Consider the following 19,060-nt stretch of genomic DNA (forward strand, 5'->3'; position numbering starts at 1 on the left):
GATGGGGGCGATGAAGGTTGAAAGGCGAAGAGCGACAGCGGCCGGAGCGCAAAACCTAGTCTGATAAACTCAGAGTCTTAATTGAGGTTGTTGAGATTGACTTTAAATGATATCATCCACATGAGATTAAATGTTTACAACATTATCATCTTGAGGTTCTTAATCTGCTACTTCTTCAATGATAATAATTGATAACTGAACATTTTCAGAAGCAGTAGTAGATGTCTATACAGACTCCTCCTCAAAGTAATGTTCCTTAATACATATGAAGATGCATTTGCTCCCACTTAACTTGTGATACACACAACCGTCATTAGCATTCTTTCTAAATCCAAATGAAAGAACTGCTTCATAAAATTTGTGGTACCATTGACGAGAGTCTTAATTAAGGTTGTTGAGATTGACTTTAAATGATATCATCTACATGAGATTGAATGTTTACAACATTATCATCTTGAGGTTCTTAATCTGCTTCTTCTTTAATGATAAGGCCATCCGTAACGCGTCTCGTTGCTGTCTCTATCTCGTCTCGGAGAGACGAGATGACAGCGAGACGGCGTTGCATCCCTCCATCTCGGTCTCATCTCGGCGGGCGTCTCGTCCCGAAGGATGGACTGGCGAGACGTCTCGCCACGCGCCAGCGCTAGGCGTGACGCCCACTCACCGGCCCGCGAGTGGGCGCCGTCACGCTGACGCAATAAAGTATTTTTTTTAAAAAAATTTTAACTTAAAAAAAAAATTTAAACGGTAAGAGCATCCGCAATGGCGGACGTCCACGCAGAATTCCCACCGGCGTGCGGGAATTCCGTGGCGGACGTCCGCCATTGTGCGTCCCTTCCACGAATACGGAATTCCGCAAAGGAATTCACAGTTCCGTGGCCATCGACAGAATTCCGCAGGGAATTCCACGCGGAAGTCCGCCATTGCGTTGACGCCCGCAGAATTCCGCCCAAAATTCCCGTTTAATGCATTAAATGTTTTTTTTCGGTTCCTATATATACATCCCGTTGAACTTCATTTCATTCGCACCACTTGTATTAACAAGGTTCTCTCTCTCTAAATTTCTTTTATATATCCGTAATGGCCGGTAGTGAAAGTGGTAGTGGTAGTGGTAGTGGTGGTGGTGGTGGTGGTGGGCATTATGAACACATGATGCGGATGATACACGTACGTGTGTGGGAGGCCGCTGAGAGGGAGGAACAAGCGGCCGCGGCGCCGGCGGTGCCTCGACCCATCCATCGTCGCACTATAGTCTCCCGGGATCACCTTGCTGCCCACAAGCGGTTGTACGAGGATTACTTTGCGCCGGAGCCACGGTTTGGGGAGAACCTATTCCGGCGACGATTTAGGATGCATCGGCCGCTCTTTATGCGTATCGTGGGCGCTTTGGAGCGTCGATACAGGTATTTTAGGGTGCGGGAGGATGCGGCTGGTAAACCCGGCCACACGCCAATTCAGAAGTGCACTGCCGCAATTAGGCAGTTGGCATACGGAGGTTCGGCCGACATGTTCGACGAGTACCTCCACATCGGCGAGATGACTGCGCGCGACTGCCTGAAGTATTTTTGTCAGGGTATCTTCGGAAGCCTACCCCCGAAGATTGTCAGGCTCTGCTGGATATGCAGAGGAATCAGCACGAGTTTCCAGGGATGTTAGGCAACATAGATTGTATGCACTGGGAATGGAAGAACTGCCCCGCTGCCTGGAAAGGGATGTACACTACTGGTTTCAAGGCCAAGAATCCCACGATGATCCTTGAAGCGGTAGCTGACTACCGGCTGTGGATTTGGCATGCCTATTTTGGAGTAGCCGGGTCGAACAACGACATCAACGTCCTCCAGTCGTCGCCCCTTTTCAACGACCAGTGCATGGGCGTCGGCCCGGCCGTCAACTTCATCGCCAACGGCAACCAGCACAACATGGACTATTATTTGGCAAATGGGATATACCCGATGTGGCTAGAGTTCCCCAAACCGAACCGAACCGGCCCGGAACCGTCACTGACAGTTCCGAACAGGAACCGGAACCGTCGGCGACGGTTCAAACCATGACCGGAACCGCCGGTTCCATCAGGCCGGTATCGGTTTCAATTTCATGCGAACCGTAACCGACGGTTTTGAATCGCCGGTTTCGTCGGAACCAGCGGTTCGGTGGTTCTCGACAACTTTTCAGGCCTATTTCCGACCTACCCCTTGCCTTTTCAGAAACCGTTGACGAAACTGGCGGTTTCGGGCGGAAAACCGGCGGTTTTTGCTGTAAACCGGCGGTTCAGCCAGGTTTTAAAAAATTTGAAATTTTGAATTTTTTTATTTAATCACATTTTTCCCCTATAAATACCCCCCTCCTCTTCATTTCTACTCACCCCATTCTTGTGTTAACAAGTCTTTCTCTTCTCAATCTCAATTTCTCTATTCTCCATCCTCATTCTCTCTAATTACTCAAGTTGTTTTCATTATTTGCGCTCATAATTTACTCACGTTGTTCACGTTATCATATTCACACAATCACACTACTCTCTATTCTCCACTATCAATTTCCATAAATATCATGTCTTCATCTCGTCGTGGTGGTGATCGGGGCAAGGGAATTGGCCAAGATCAAAGTGATACTCGTCGTCAACGTGCCCCTACTAGAGCACAAGTTGCAGAGGAGGTGGGAAGGCGAGCCGCTCTTCGAGCGCAAGTAAGTTCTAATATGTTTTTGTTTTTAGTTAATTCATTTTTATTAAATTCATAATTTCATTTTTTAACATCTATGTGTCTATGTGTTTTATTTTTGTGTTAGTATTTTTACTTAATTATATAATTTACGTAGGAGGAAGAAGATCGAAATGCAGCCTTGTTACTTTCCCTCGCCGACGACCAACATGGTGGGCATTCACATTTGGCTTCGCATTTCAAATACGATGTGAATCTATCATCGGATGAAGGCGATGATGGATCGCATCAATCCCCCCTTCTAGCGCCAGCCAAGTTGGCGAAAATGATGAGGAGGCCGATGCTCCTCCTCCTTCAGGACGACAAAAGAAGAAGATGCCTCCAAAGTTGAAATCCAATATTTTCACCAAACATTACAAGAAGGTCCCGGTGGTAATTTCAAATCCTAATGATCCGACCACTACCGTTGAGACAAGTGAGTTCAAAGCATATTGTAACTATTGCGAGAAAGTACATCCATTTGGAACCGGTGGGGGATATGGTACTCTCCATCGCCATTTGAAGGTAAAACATCCCGTGGAATATGGGCATACTAAGTCCCAAAGCTAAATAAACTTCCCGGCCGGCTCATCGTCTCAAACAGGTACTCCTTTATTTAAATATGATCCAAAAAATGTTACCGATGCTATGGTAAGATGGGCGGCAATGAAGCATTTGCCGTTTAATTTTTTAATGACAAAAAATATGAAGTTACTATGCAAACCGCATTTAATGTTGCTACAAAAAGAATTCCCCCCCTCAACTGCTCAAAGATCTAACAACCGGCAGTTTTTTGATAAAAAAAGAGAAGTAGGAAAGTTTTTATCTAACTTGGGACACAAAGTTAATATTTGCTCTGATGTGTGGACGGATTCTTTCCAGAGAAATTCTTACATGGGAATTTCATGTCATTTTATAGATAATAGTTGGAGTTCAAATAAACGTTTAATTGGTTTTAGTCAATTTCCTTCACCACACACCGCATAAGCAATTGCATCTTTAATTATTCAAGTTTTGAATGATTATGATTTATGCAACAAAATATTTTCGGTTGGTTTTGATAACACAACCGCTAACACTGCAAGTATACCCGAATTAATTGCGGCTTGCTCCCCGGTGTTAAGTGGTAAATATTTTCACCAACGATGTATATGTTATATTTTAAATTATTGTGTACAAGATGCTTCGTCTTTATGGCAAAGACATATTCAACCTATTACATCAGTTGTATCCTTGACCCACTGGAAGCCTCATATTGGCAAGGCGTGGAAGAAGTATTGCCATTCGAAGAAAGTAAGGTACACAACTTTTACTTTAGATGTGTCTACTAGATGGAACTCTACATATGATATGTTGCATTCTACATTAGATCATATAGAATATTTGGTTGATTTTTATAGAACTTTCCCCGTAGATGATTTATATCTAACCTCTTCTTGTTGGGATCAAAGCATGAGTTTATTTAAATTATTCAAAGGTTTTATAAATGCCACCGTTGAGTTATCGGCTGTGTATTATTGCACATCCGTTCGTGTTTTAGAACATTGTGTGTATATATCACTTGGTTTTAAAACTGCAATGAAAAATTCCACAAATAATCCTGAATTAATGTGTGTTTTATATTATATGGTTGAAAAATGGCTTAAGTATTTCAATGAGATCCCAACGGTTTTTTTTGCTTGCAAAACTTTTGGATCCAAAATGGAGACTAGTTGGTACTTTAAAAATTTTAGAATTTTATTATAACAATTTGGCTTCTATTGATCTTGAACCACTCCGAGCTTTGCAATCGAATGACGAGGACGACGACAACTACATAAACCTAGCCCAAACATTCCAAATAAACCTCCCCCACCTCCCAACCTTGCAAAGAAGTTTTGAGTTAGACTTGAGGGTTCTCTTTCATGATTACGAAGCCAAGTACAACAGTACCCACCAAGTGAGACCTAGACCCCTCCGCCCAACACATAACTTTGGCTTCTTCCAAGTTGATGACCCCGGCACCCAATCCCAATTGGCGGACCTATACGGCTACAACAACGGAGGAAGGACGACAAATTCGGCAAGTGAGTTAGATTTATATTTTGACTCACACTTTTTCTTCAATGATGAAGAAGGAGGTCCCGTTCCCCAACAAATCGACGTCCTAGATTGGTGGGGATCACACGAGAAAGATTTTCTCATCCTTGCATCAATGGCCAAGGAGATCTTTTCAGGTTCCAGCTTCCACTGTCGCTGTCGAGTCCGCCTTTAGTGTTGGAGGCAACGTCTTGGACGACAGAAGAAGTAGACTCACCGGGAAAAACTTGGAAGCCGCCATGTTACTTGATGATTGGTGCTCCGCCGAAATTAGAGACCAGAAATCGGATTGGGACAATCAAGTAGTACAACCCGACCAAGGCTACTTCCCCGACGAAGAAGAGTAGGCCAATTCCTTCGATCAAGCCAAATAGGTAGGCAAGGTAAGAGAACTACGTGGACTCTGATTCCAAAATGCAATTGAGCATTGAGGATACGTAGGCATCTCAACTTAAATTTTAAATTTAAGTTGAGCTCAAGTCCTTTTCTTTTATTTCTTTTTTCTCCCATTTGTTTTGAATATGTAATTTGTAAATGGTAATCAAGACTTTAAATCTTTTGTAATTTATAATTTTTAAGTTGTAATTTGTAAATTTTAAGTTGTAATTTGTAATTTTAAAGTTATAATTTGTATCAATAAAATTGCATTTGTACATCGCATTATTCTAATTTTATTTATGCAAGTATATTTACATTTTTTACTTGAATTACAATGTTAACAAAAAATAAAAATAAAAAATTCCATGAACCGCCCAACCGGCCGAACCGCCCCGGAACCGGCGGTTCCAGCGGTTGAGATGAACCGCCGGTTCACGGTTCAGGAACCGGAACCGTCTAACCTAGGACGGGCAGGTTCAGGTTCAAGATTTTCTTGAACCAGAACCGGCGGTTCCGAACCGTGAACCGCCGGTTCCCGAACCGTGGTGACGTCTAGATGTGGCCCGTCTTTGTGAAGACGATCAGGTGCCTAGCAGATGAAAAGAAGATATATTTTGCGCAACGTCAAGAGGCAGCGCACAAGGATGTGGAGCGGGCATTTGGAGTGCTACAGGGTCGATGGGCGGCAGTGAAGGGTCCCACACGGCTGTGGTGTGTTGACAGCATCGCCGACATCATGTACGCATGTATTATCATGCACAACATGATTGTCGAAGATGAAGGTCCAGCACTGACTGAGTGGACCAACGAGGACGCTGATGCTGCGGGTCCAAGCCACGGCGTGGCCACTAGCAATGTCCGCATGGGGATACCCCACGACGATGTCGATCGAGTCCGTGCATTCACCGACATGCGCTAAAAACAAGCCCATGTTCGACTCCAGAATGATATTATTGAAGAAGTATGACAGCGGAGGGGTCGCCGTTGATGTGGGTGTGAAGCATTATTGAAATGTATTTTTGTAATTTGGTGAAATGTACTTTTCTTTTTTTATTAATGGAATATTTTTCCCTATTAGTGTCGACTATTTAATTCCGTAAATTTCTTACTTCCGGAAATTGTTTAATTTGTGAATTTGTGAATTTTTTTTAATTGTGGGAGTTCCTTCAAGAATTCCGCCACTGTGCAGTGGAAATTCCTTATGACGTGGCAGTGCAGTGGAAATTCCTTATGACATGGCAGTTCTGCACCACTGTGGATGCTCTAATGTTACCGTTTTTTACCGTTCAACGGTATTTTTTTTATATTTTATTTATTTTTTTCTTTTTTTACTCTATAAATACTCCTCTTTCATCCTCATTATACACACAAACATACATCTATTATTCTCAAATCATCTCTTTTTCCTCTCCAATTTTCATCTCACCTCTCCAATTTTCATCTCAAAATGTTCGGCGACGGAAACTCTGGCGGCTCCGGCGGCTATGACTTGAACACGTTTGGCGAGTGGGGGGCATGTACAATGTCTTCGGTGGTTCCGATTCGTTGACGCCGGCATCCAAGGCTCGTTGACGCCAGCGGCATACCAACCACCCCATTTTGATGTGGATGCATACGCTCGTCCCTCCGCCCCGAGGTATTCGCAGGGATTATCCCAAATTAGGGAGAATTTTCTGGATGAACCCACTCCGGAAGGAGCACGAGGCGGTGGAAGCTCCGGGGGTCGCGCATTCGACGCCGTGGAGGAAGAGGATGAGGAGGAGCACGCGGAGGAGGAGGAGGATATCGGTCGTCATCCATACAACCGCAAGGAGACAATGACTCTGTTCAACACTTGGGTCAGCGTCTCGTACGATCCCATAGTCGGGAATCAACAAACCTGCAAGTGTTTTTTGGAAAAGGTCACTGACGCCTACAACGAGAACAAGCCGAAGTGGCCCTTCGCAGTCATTTTGACCGAGTCGACAGAGATGTCAAAAAATTTTGCGTAATCTACAAGAATGAAGCGGCGAATTACCAAAGCGGAGCTAGTGGAGCCGACATTCTGAGAGCGGCTTTGCGAGTCATTTTTTACGACAACTGAAAAGAATTCAAACATGTCGATGTTTGGGAGGTGGTCAGAGACGTTGAAAGGTGGGCTGGCGGTGTCCAGTCCAGCACGTGCTCGAGCTTGAAACGTACGAAGCACACGGCGGGTGGCCAATACTCGTCAAGTGAGGGCGGGTCAGGCAACGTCTCACAAAAGTGTGCCTCACAAGAGGTTGAGGGCACGACCACCGATGCAGGGGGTCCTCCCATGGGCGCCGTCCGCCGCAAGGGACCAAGGCGGCTAGAGGGAGGAGGGGCCGAGGCGAATCAAGCCAGGCAAGCTCGGTCTCGGGCTCGAACACCCTATTGTCCATGTACTTGACCGCCACGATGGCAGACACTTCCCGCATGACGCATCCCCAATATCAAGCCCATCTTGCTGGAATTGAGTATATGGCAAGACAAATTGGTATTCCGCCTACAGGTGGCTTGAGTGCTCCGCCACCACCGCCTTCGGGGGATGATTCGCCGGCGAAGTAGTTTTTATAATTTATATAAAATTGTTTTTTAAATTATGTATTTTAATTTTTTTTTCACTTTTTTATTATGTGTTTTTATTTTTTTTCCACTTTTTATTTTTTTAGGATTTTAAATTGTAATTTTATTTTATTTAATGAAGTGTATTTTTATTAATTGAATTTGTTGGAAATAAAAATAAAAAATGAAAATGAATGAATAGTTAAGGGATGAGATGGTTAAGAGATGGAGGGTTGCAGGTGCTGTCTCTTTGTTAAGAGATGAGATGAAAAGTACAGTGGGGCCCATGAATAGTGAAGAGATGAGACGGTTAAGAGACGGATAAGAGACATCGTTGCGGATGGCCTAATAATTGATGCCTGAACATTTTCAGAAGCAATAGTAGGTGTCTATATAGACTCCTCCTCAAAGTAAACACATTCTTCCCACCAAACTCAACATCCTCAAGGAATACTATATACTCGCCCAAATTAGTTCATTATGTGAGATCATAAAATTTTAAAAACCCTAAATTCTTCTGGATGACCAAAGTGAGAATATATGCTACAGTCTTTAAAGCCTCTCCCCAAAGCGAAAGTGACAAGGAATAATGAGAAATCATACTCCCTCACATATCTTTAAGAGTTCTATTTCGTCTTTCAGCTACACCACTCATGTTAGGCGATCCAGGCATGTTGTACTAAGAGACGATACCACACTCTTCCAAATAGAGGGCAAAAGGTCTTTGACATTGTTCACCTGAGCAATTATTTATGTCGTAGTATTCGCCACCATGAGCCAGATTTGACATCAGCCCTGGATATTTTGAACTTGTCTAAAGCCCCAAACTTTTATTGATTAAATATAGGTGCTCAAAACAAGAATATTCTTCTATGAATGATATAAAGTATTGTTGATCATTCTAAGAAACTGAAGGGAATGAACCACAAATGTCTGTATATATCAAAACGTGTAGCTCTATTGGCACCTAATTTCTTTTGTTTGGTCTACTTCCTTTGATACATTGAATACACACATCAAGATCCGAAAAATAAGTGTATTCAATAAATCATCTTACACAAGTCTCTCAATTTTTTATTTTGAGATATGACCTAAACGCTTGTGCCATGAATTGCCGAATTTTCATTATTTAATTTTCGCTTAGTCCTCTTTGATCAACATGTAAAGAAGTAACATAATTAAGCATGTAGAGATTATCATATGCACTTTAAGTAAACAGTGCCACAATACCGAAATTATTTGAAGGAAGATAATATTTCTGAATGAACAAGAGAAACCAAATTCGTCCAAAAACATAAATACAAGCCAAATTATGTCTAAAGACAGTACAACTAAAGTATCCTTCAAAACCAGAAAAATTTCAGTCTTTCATAACAATCTACATTTCCTAATAGCCTTTACTTCCACCGATATGCCATATCTCATATAGATATATTTTTCACCATCAATTGACTTTCGCCTATTCAGACAACCTTACAGTGATAACCTTATGTGAGTAGTAGTACCAGAATCTACCCACTAAATATCATTAGGGACTAAAACCAAATTTACTTCAGTACAAACCAAAGCAAGAATTGTAACTTCCTTTGCATGCCATGCGTGATATTTGTCACAATTATTCTTTTTATATCCACGTCTACCACAAAAGAAACAACTATCACTGTCCTTATGTTGTTACCTTTGCGATGAACATTTATCCATAGCAGCATTCTCAATACACTTCTTCTTAATGCCCTTTACTTTATTTCTTGGGATACTGACCAGATGTGCAACACCAAATGCACAAGCAAGTCTTTAGAATTCAAGCTTAAGTGAAGCAACGTGAGACATTTTCATAATGTGCTCCCTTACGTTGCCCTTGCCCTTGCCTTTATATTTATTGAGATTAAGCATGCTTGTCTCAGCCTTAATATTTTTCGCAAAACATTCCTTAATATTTTGGCAAGGTATTCACTAGCCTTAGTGATATACTTAGATGTAGTGCCTCGAAAGGCTTCTGGGATCCTACACCTCATGATCAGTAGACTTACACGATTCGAGTATTCCCACTTCTCATAGTTTCTCCTTTGATAAGAAGTACTATCGTCCGTAGGAGAAGTAGGTTGCTCAATCCTTAGCGCATAATCCAGATCATGCAACCCAGAGCAATCAAAATATAATCTTTGCAATCCTTAAAATTTGACTCATTCAACACTAACATATTGTTCATGTTGGAAGAAACTGCAGAAGCATACATCATAATTAAATACAGAACAAAACCAAATTAATTGTCATGCTCACATCATAAAATTCAAATAAAATGATAACATCTCGAGGTACCGGCACAACATTCAAATCAAGTCTGTGGACAGTAATATGAACTTGCAAGTGGTAACCTTTTGCAGTAATCAAACACTGACAATAAGATCATGTCAAGCAATGTCCACATGTGGGCATCACATTTACTCACACGAAAACTAGATATTCATCACTTATTTATCACCATAGGTATGTGTGTATCTCGTGCCAAATATTAATCTTCTTGTGGGCCGACTAATATATGCATTAAAATACACACACTTACCTTCCTAACATTCGCAGTAAAGAAGTCTAGACAAGAGAGGTTAATGTTGCAACGTCTTATTTCGACTAATCTATTTTGAACATTAGTAAAACATATCGAGGTACCGAGCACAACATTCACAATAAGTCCTTTGACAATAAAAGTGAATTTGCAAGTGGTAGCCTCTTTACAGAGATCAAACACTGACAATAAGATCATGATAAGTGTCCACATGTGGGCATCACACATTACTTACATGAAAACTGAATAATTGTCACGTATTTATCACCAAAGGTATCTCTGTATCTCATTCCAAATATTAATCTTCCCGTAGGCCGACTAATATTCGCATTAAAAGAACATGAGATGTAACTAAAAATTTGAATTTAAAACTTTAATTGAATTTAAAAGAATTCTTAACTCTCAATTAATTGGCAAAAAATCCTTAATGTAAAAGACGTTTAAAAAAACGTGCATTACGCTCAATAATTGAGACATTAATTCACATATAACGTATGCATAACCAAATATCAATTAATATAACATACAAACTCAATATCAATTTATTCCAGTCCATATACATTCATATAAATAAAGCTCTCAATTACAGAAGATAATCACTGTAAATGTGCAGAATCAATATTTCCAATAAGTTGATAAAGAAATTAACAATACAGCCACAAATTGAATTCTGAAATCCCAATTGATCATAAACGACTCGCACACCATTATATGATCACACAAAAGATTTGTACATAATTAAAAAGTCATTCTCGGTCATTGAGCATATAAACAATGAATTCACCAATATCAATTATATAATTAACACAGGTACTTGAGCGACGCGATCATAAATCAGCCAATTAAATTTAGGTCATGGTAAATTTGCGTGCATATCCACAAATCCATTCAAAACACCAGGAATTTCACGACATGCGAAAAACAAGATACATAACCATGAATTAAATCATCATTCGGTCATCCAATCAGTTGGAACAAATCCACAGAACATCTGAACAAATCCACAAAACTTCAAATCAATATTTCATAGATTCATAGAAGAAGCAATAACGAAAACCATATTCTCCTTTTCCCAATTCTCATAGAATCATCAATAGAGTGGCTCTAATACCACTTGTTGAAATAATTGAGTGAACAATTACTTAAAGCTCTCTATGATGATTAACCAAGAACGACGGAGAAGGAGCAAAAACTATAGAGCGGAAGCATACCTTGATCCATCAAAAATTGAACGGCGGAATTGTTTCAAACGATCAGAGACGTCCTTCACAATAGTCTGCCGAGAGAATACAGAGATATTCAACGTTCTTATGACGTCTGGGGACCATAACCCTAACTTATATTTATACATAATATAAGTCACTTTATTTTTTATTCGGTCCCTCATCAAATAGAAAGTCACATATGCTATCTACACTTATTTCCATAACAAATAAATACACTTTAGCCCAAACTTTAATCTTTAATAAATCACTTTAATTGTGCAGCTGAAAGATAGTCATACACATTAAATTAGTCATGTGGAAGCCCAAATTTCAAACATGCAAATGCTGGGAATTTCTTCTCGAGGCCAAGCCAAACCTCCACGGCCCGTGTCCGATGCAGCCCGTTGGGCTGAGAGCAGCAAGCCTGCTTGGCAGCCCAATTTTTTTCCAAGGTCTACATTATGCAAACAAGACAAACTAAGTCCTAATGTACTAGTAATACCCAAAAATCTGCCAAGTAAGAGAGTAAGTGAGGAATGAGACAACAATACCTTTCAAGTGAACCAAAGTCTTTCCAAAATCAGCAAGTATACTCGTACATCTCCTACTCCCAACAACTCCTGCACTCTGCAACACCAACAAATAACATAAATGCAAGAGTCCTTATCTCCTAGCACAACACCAAATTTCAGTTAAAGTTGCTGCAGGATCCAAAAAAAAAGGAGATATGTTGTAGTATGAAGACAAGATAGCAGCTCATTTAAGGGCTGACGAGTGAGAGAGGTTTTAGCATAGTTGTGAGTTACAGGAGAGGCAGCCAACCCATGACCGTTCAACTGGTAATCCCACCAACACCCTAAATTCATGCTCATCTAGTATATAGAGCCATAGATACACCTGAAGCATGTTTAGAGCACCACCACTTCACAATCACAACATGGAGTAGAACACAAATCACAAACATGCTCTTTTATTGTAAAAATAAGTCATATTTTATCCTAAAGTGTCATTTTTGCCGTGGTACACTCCAATTTTTAAGTTGACAACGAAGATTCACGCAGTCGATGTTTTTTATTTGAAAACGGGGAAATGTTGCATTAAGATCGATTGTGTTTAATAAAGACTAAGTTCAGTTTTATTCTTTTCTAATCTCACTCTAATCCTAATGTATGAAGAACATGAACACAGAACATCAAGTTTTATACTCCACAGGTATGTTCTTTAATAAATTTGTCAAAGCAATTCTAACAAAAGTCAAGTATTGCTTAGTTGAATTAAAGTTATTTTTCATTTACAAGTGTGATTATGCAAGAATACATAGAAGATATACTACATTACTACTATTACTGAGTTGATGTTATGTGGGATAAAAATGAAGGCGCCTCCATCCATACTAGAATAAAAATATTCATCAAGGATTAGAATGCTCATCGGATACACGTGAATAAAAATATCAATCATTAACTTGAGTTTGCATTGATATCACCTGAAAATGAGCCACTCCACCTTCTTAAAATGCTTTATAGGGAAGAGGATTGTTCATAAAAATATAAAAGAGACATAGTTATTTCGAAATACAAGAACGAAAGTTTTAAATATTAATGATTAACAAGAACTGGAGCAGGGAACACCCTAAAATACTTAGGAAGCCATTCTTCCTCTTTGAGTTGTCTCTCTCTGTTTCTCCTCAATCTCACTCTTGCATTCTCTGGCTTTATCCCACTTCTTCTCGATTATGGCCCTGCTCACTTCACTCCATACTCACTTCTACAAACCGCCTGCATTTACACACTCAAATACCTCAATATTTTCGTTTGGAACTTCAATTCCATGTAGACTGTACCACCTCACCCCCTTCGTCCCCAAATGTGCCCCACTTTGATCCGACATGGATTTTAACAAATGTAATACAAAGTGGCTTGAAAAAGTTAAAGTTAGTGGAATATGAGATCCACTAGTAAAAATAAAGTGAGACAATTAATATGGGACGAACGTAAATGAAAAACTGGAACACATAATAAGGAATGGAGGAGTATATTTTACCTCTGGATCCATGACAGATAGTGCTTCTTTAGCATTGTAGATAGTTGTCTGCTGCCCAGTGGCTACATCCTTCCCCATTACGCTTCTATACATCGAAAATATTTCTATAATCGTAAATTACATCAAATTTTGATTCACGCATCAACGCAAACAATAACTAATCTGATTTCGCTGGGGAGTTAGATTATGCCCCAATTTAATGAAGACATAGTCCAAAACATCATCGTTGTCAACACAATTAACCTAAAATGAGTTTGAATATCAGGCCTAGAAAATCAGATTAAATTTAGAAGTTAAGTACTAGCAAATTTTACATAAAGTAAATGAAATCAGTTTACCTGTCCCAATGGCCATCGATTTCATAAATGAAGTGTGAAGTCGATGATCTAACGATCTTTCCCTTAATCGACCTATGTAGTGAGGGTCGTTGGCAAAACGAGTATCCTCTGTAACAAAGTTGTGCTTCGAGGTCAGTTTCTTGGCATCGGATTGTTACATTTCCTATCCACTCCACGCTCGAAAAAGGCAAGAATCTTATGACGAGTTTGGGAGAGTTCATGATGTATGTTTCGTGTTTGCGCTGCTCGATGTATCGAGCACGTCCGTGCCGCTGAGCAGGGCGACGTGGCCCGTTCTTATTCGCCAACGGCTTAGCGTTGCAATTTCATTTTTTATTGTTTTTTTTAAAAATCGAAAATAATATTAAAAATTTAAAAATATATATTTTCGGATTTCCAAAAATATAGCCGTTTATTACCGTTTTTTAAATTTTTTTAATCCCAAAATCATCTATAAATACACACATTTATCATCCATTTTTCACATCAAATTATCTCTCATTCATATTTTTTCATACAACACATCTACATCTTCCTCTCTCACTCATACCCTATCTAAATTCAAAAATGGATTTCAGCGATATCATTGTGGAAGCGGAACGCGAAGAACAAGAATACTATGAACAATATCGTGCTGCCTATGAAGCCTATGTCCCGCCGCTACCCCTGCCCCTCCTCTTCGACCAACTAAATCAAATCGCTACTACATCCTCGTGACCGGGAGGGAGCCCACGAAAGGCTCGTTGCTGACTATTTTTCCGACGAGCCGCGGTTTCCGGAATATTATTTCCGGCACCGTTTTCGCATGTTAAAACGGTTGTTTATGCGTATTGTAAACACATTGTCCGCCCGTGTTGAATACTTTCAATCATGTAGAAGAGCAACCGGTCGGCAAAGTCTCTCGGCGTTGCAGAAGTGTACTTGTGCCATCCGACAACTAGCTAATGGGCAAACGGCTGACCTCTTCGATGAGTATTTGCATGTGGGTGAGTCAACTAGAATCGAATGCCTCAAAAAATTTTGCGACGGCGTTCGTTCTGCTTTCGATGATGAATTCCTTTGGGCACCTACCACCGAAGATTGTCAACTGTTGCTTCATCTTCACGAAACAGTCCACAGATTTCCCGGTATGCATTGGAAGTGGAAGAATTGCCCGAATGCTTGGAGGGGGCAACACTTAAGCGGCCACAAAGGCGGCGGCCCAACGCTTATCCTTGAAGCGGTCGCCGACTACCGCCTATGGTTTTGACATGCATATTTCTGTGTTGCCGGATCCAACAACGACTTGAACGTGCTATATTCTTCACCACTCTTTAATGATGTTTTGAATGGTGTAGCACCGGTGATCTAATTCATCGTAAAGGGAAATCCATACCACATGGGTTACTATCTCGCCGATGGTATCTACCCAAGGTGGTCGACTTTCGTGAAGACGCTCAACAATCCCCAAGACCCGAGACAGATTCTTCATGCGCCGCGTCAAGAGGCTGCTCGGAAAGACGTCGAAGGAGCTTTTGGGGTCCTTCAAGGCCGATTCAACATTGTGAGGGCCCCGTCTCGACTATGGTACGTTAAGAATATTGCCGACATAATGTACACGTGTATTATCTTGCACAACATGATTATGGCTGACGAAGGACCGATGACGGCTAACTTTAACGACGAGGATGAAGCCAGAAGCTCAACCGCAAGGTCTCCCCCACGCCGAGATATGCATACGACGGTGCGCGAGAGGATCCAAACAAGACACACAATACGCGATACCAAAGCCCACACTGAGGTACAAGATTACTTAATCAAACATATTTGGGGGAAATTCGGCAACGAGTAGTAGGTTTTTTTTATGAATTTAATTATGTAATTTTAAATTTTTAGGATTTAAATTATGTAATTTTTATTTTTTAGACTTTATTATGAAATTTTAATTTTTAAGTTTTTAATTATGTAATTTTTAATTTTTTAGTAATTAGTAATAGCATTTTGGATATTTTTAATGCATTTAAATATTGTGAAAATGTTTTTATTTAAATTGAATAATAGAATGGTGGGACCCTTGAGCATGTCCTTACGGAAGAGCATGGATAGGGTGTTGTGCTCTTGGGGAAGAGCATGGAGTAAAAAATTAATAAATGTGGAGCCGGGCCCACATCCATGCTTTTTGGCAAGAGCATGGTTGGGGATGCTCTTAGAAATGAAACATTTTCCTTCTTGGGTTGTCCCACTAAAAATAAACGTTTCTTAAAATGAAAATAACATTATCTCTACTTTTCTTCTCTCTTATTTTACTCTCTCTTCTTTAACTCGTAACAAAACTACATAAAATCAGGGCTGACAATTTTTGATACGACACGATAACACGACACGGACCAGCACGAAATTAACACGACACGAACACGGACGTTCAGAATTTGGGTCCTTATAGGGTCGACCCAATAAGAACACGAAGATAACGGGTTGGGTCGGGTCGTGTTTGGGTTGAGTTTGGGTTATACGTTTAAGAAAAAAAAATTATTTTTTATTAATTAAAAAATTATTAAACTTTAATTTTTAATTATTTTTTTGATTAAAATTATTATACTTTAATTTTAATTAATTAAAAAATACTATACTTTAATTTTATTAATTAAAAAATATTAATTAAATTTTTTTAATTATATAATTTTATTATATATATTTAATATTATTATACTTTAATTTTATTATTTTGATTAAGAATATAATTATTTTAATTTGGTAATTTTTTATTTTATCGTATAATATCATGTTTCGATCATATAATAACATCATGTTTTAGTCCTTACCGTGTCGTGTCAAGCTAACTTACTATCATTAATAGAGAGTTGATTTTTTTCTGGGTACACGATAACACATACGAACCCGTTGGGTTGGGACACGATAAGAACCCGATGATTTCGGGTTGGGTTGGGACACGATTAGGTTGGGTCTGTTGGGATTCAATACGCACAAGACTTTCACACACTCAGGTGAATCACACACACACTCACAGTTGTATGATAACTCACAATGCAGAAGAACACACACTCACACTTAGAGTATCGAAGATGGTAATCTTGGAGAGAAAACTTGAAAACTCTTTATTGATTTTCACTACTAACTACGTACATGGTTTTGAGCTATTTAAAGCTCTACAATCAAGTAGCAACTGCTACTAACTAACTACAAGAAGAATCAAGAAAGCAAGAAGAATAACTGCTACATCTCGGCTAACTAACTGCTGCACCAACGGCTAGTTTCTCTAGGCCGAACTTCCTTCTCGGTTCAGGACCGAACTGTTACTTCTTCTTTTTCGGTTCAAGACGAACTCTATTCTTGACTCAAGACCGAACTTTCTTATCGGCTCACAACCGAGCACTCTCTTCGGCTCACAACCGAGCTCCCTTCTCGGTTCACAAACCGAACTCCTTTGCTTCTCGGCTCAAGACCAACTGTCTTCTCGGCTCAAAGCCGAACTCAAAGCCGAGCTCAAAGCCGAGCTTCCTTCTTCTTCTGCCAGTTCCAAGCTAGTTCCAGCTCGGTAAGCCGAGCTTACCGAACTCCTCTCTGGCCGAGCTTCTTCCAACTGAAATGAGCACTCCATTATTACAATTCTCCACCTGAGGGCTCATCTCAGTTCTTGCACAAACATTGATCAACTTCTTGCAATGATCAAACTTGTCTCTACTTAGAGATTTAGTTAGCATATCTGCCGGATTGTGCAAGGTGTTAATCTTAACCACCTTCACCCTTCCCCTTTCAATCTCATCTCTAATAAAGTGCAACTTTATGTCTATATGCTTGCTCCTTTCATGGAAACCCGGATGTTTGGCCAAGCATATAGCTGAGCTGCTGTCACAATGAATCACCATTGTTTCTTGGTCAAAACCAAAATCAGAAATTACTCCCTGGATCCAAAAGCTCTCCTGTACAGCTGCAGTGAGAGCTATATACTCTGATTCTGTAGTTGAGAGAGCAACTACACTCTGCAGACCTGATTTCCAACTGATCACAGTTCCAAACATGGTGAACAAATAACCTGTTTGAGACTTTCTGGTGTCCAGATTTGCAGCATAGTCTGCATCACAATACCCCTGCACAACCTCCTCAGATCCACCTTCCCAGCCATTGAACACAATCCCCCAGTCCTTAGTTGACTTCATGTACCTCAATATCCATTTAAGAGCATTCCAATGCTCCTTCCCCGGGTCTGCCATGTATCTGCTAGTCACTGAGATAGCATGAGCAAGATCTGGTCTTGTACAAATCATAGTGTACATGATACTCCCAACAACACTAGCATAAGGGATAGCCTCCATCTCATCAGCCTCTTGCTTAGTTTTAGGAGCTTGTTCCTTTGATAATCTGAAACTCTGGGACAAGGGTGTTGAGGCAGGTTTAGCATTCTCCATTCTGAATCTCTGCATAACTTTGTCAATATAATCAGTTTGCAGCATCCACAGCTTCTTGCAGCCTCTATCTCTCTGAATATGTATGCCTAGAATCTTCCTTGACTCTCCTAGATCCTTCATTTCAAAGCTCGACTTCAGATCTTGTTTAACTTTCTGAATTTCTGTCATAGAAGGGCCTGCAAGTAGCATATCATCCACATAGAGTAATAGGTAGGCAATGGGAGTCCTGCCTGCCTTCTTGATGTAAATACAATCATCATATTCTGACTTGGAGAAGCCAATCTTCTTCATCTGTGCATCAAACTTCTTATTCCACTGTCTAGGACTTTGCTTAAGTCCATAAAGACTTTTCTGTAGCAGGCACACCTTGCCTTCTTCTCCAGTCTTCACATAGCCCTCTGGCTGTTCCATAAAGATAGTCTCCTCTAGATCCCCATTGAGGAAGGCTGTCTTCACATCAAGCTGTTGTAGCTCCCAGTCTAGCTGGTTCACAACTGCCAACAAGATCCTAATCGAAGTGTGCTTCACAACTGGAGCAAATACTTCATTGAAATCAATTCCTTCTTGCTGTGTGAAGCCCCTAGCCACCAGCCTTGCCTTGAATCTGATTCTATCTTTATCAGTGGTCTCAATCTTTTTCTTAAACAACCACTTACAACTGATCAGCCTCCTTTCTTTTCCATCTGTAGTCAGTCTGGATTTATCCACCAAAATCCATGTTTTGTTCTTGAGTAAAGATTCCATTTCCTCATTCATGGCTTCAATCCACCTTTCTCTGTCTTTACTC

At 40.3% G+C, this 19,060-nt stretch overlaps 1 protein-coding gene across 1 annotated transcript; it reads right to left on the minus strand.

The window, feature by feature from the left end:
- Positions 1–12,948: 12,948 nt before the first annotated feature.
- Positions 12,949–14,088, minus strand: LOC121781487 (oxysterol-binding protein-related protein 4B-like). The gene is made up of 3 exons (XM_042179219.1): positions 13,868–14,088; positions 13,530–13,614; positions 12,949–13,264 (listed from the first exon to the last, which is right to left on the minus strand). Exons 1-3 carry the CDS (start codon positions 14,086–14,088, stop codon positions 13,232–13,234), a joined length of 339 nt encoding a protein of 112 aa, XP_042035153.1. The 3' UTR covers positions 12,949–13,231.
- Between the last annotated feature and the right edge of the window lie 4,972 nt (positions 14,089–19,060).

Source organism: Salvia splendens, chromosome 20, assembly GCF_004379255.2.
Source record: "Salvia splendens isolate huo1 chromosome 20, SspV2, whole genome shotgun sequence".
Lineage (NCBI taxonomy): Eukaryota > Viridiplantae > Streptophyta > Magnoliopsida > Lamiales > Lamiaceae > Salvia > Salvia splendens.

Bases quoted from the DNA above. Each gene is read 5' to 3' on its own strand.
- LOC121781487 (XM_042179219.1), bottom strand. From the start codon at position 14,088: ATGAACTCTCCCAAACTCGTCATAAGATTCTTGCCTTTTTCGAGCGTG. The intron at 13,615-13,867 runs GTAAACTGATTT...TTCGATGTATAG, and splicing joins ATCGATGGCCATTGGGACAG to AAGCGTAATGGGGAAGGATG. The intron at 13,265-13,529 runs GTAAAATATACT...GTGTAAATGCAG, and splicing joins TATCTGTCATGGATCCAGAG to GCGGTTTGTAGAAGTGAGTA.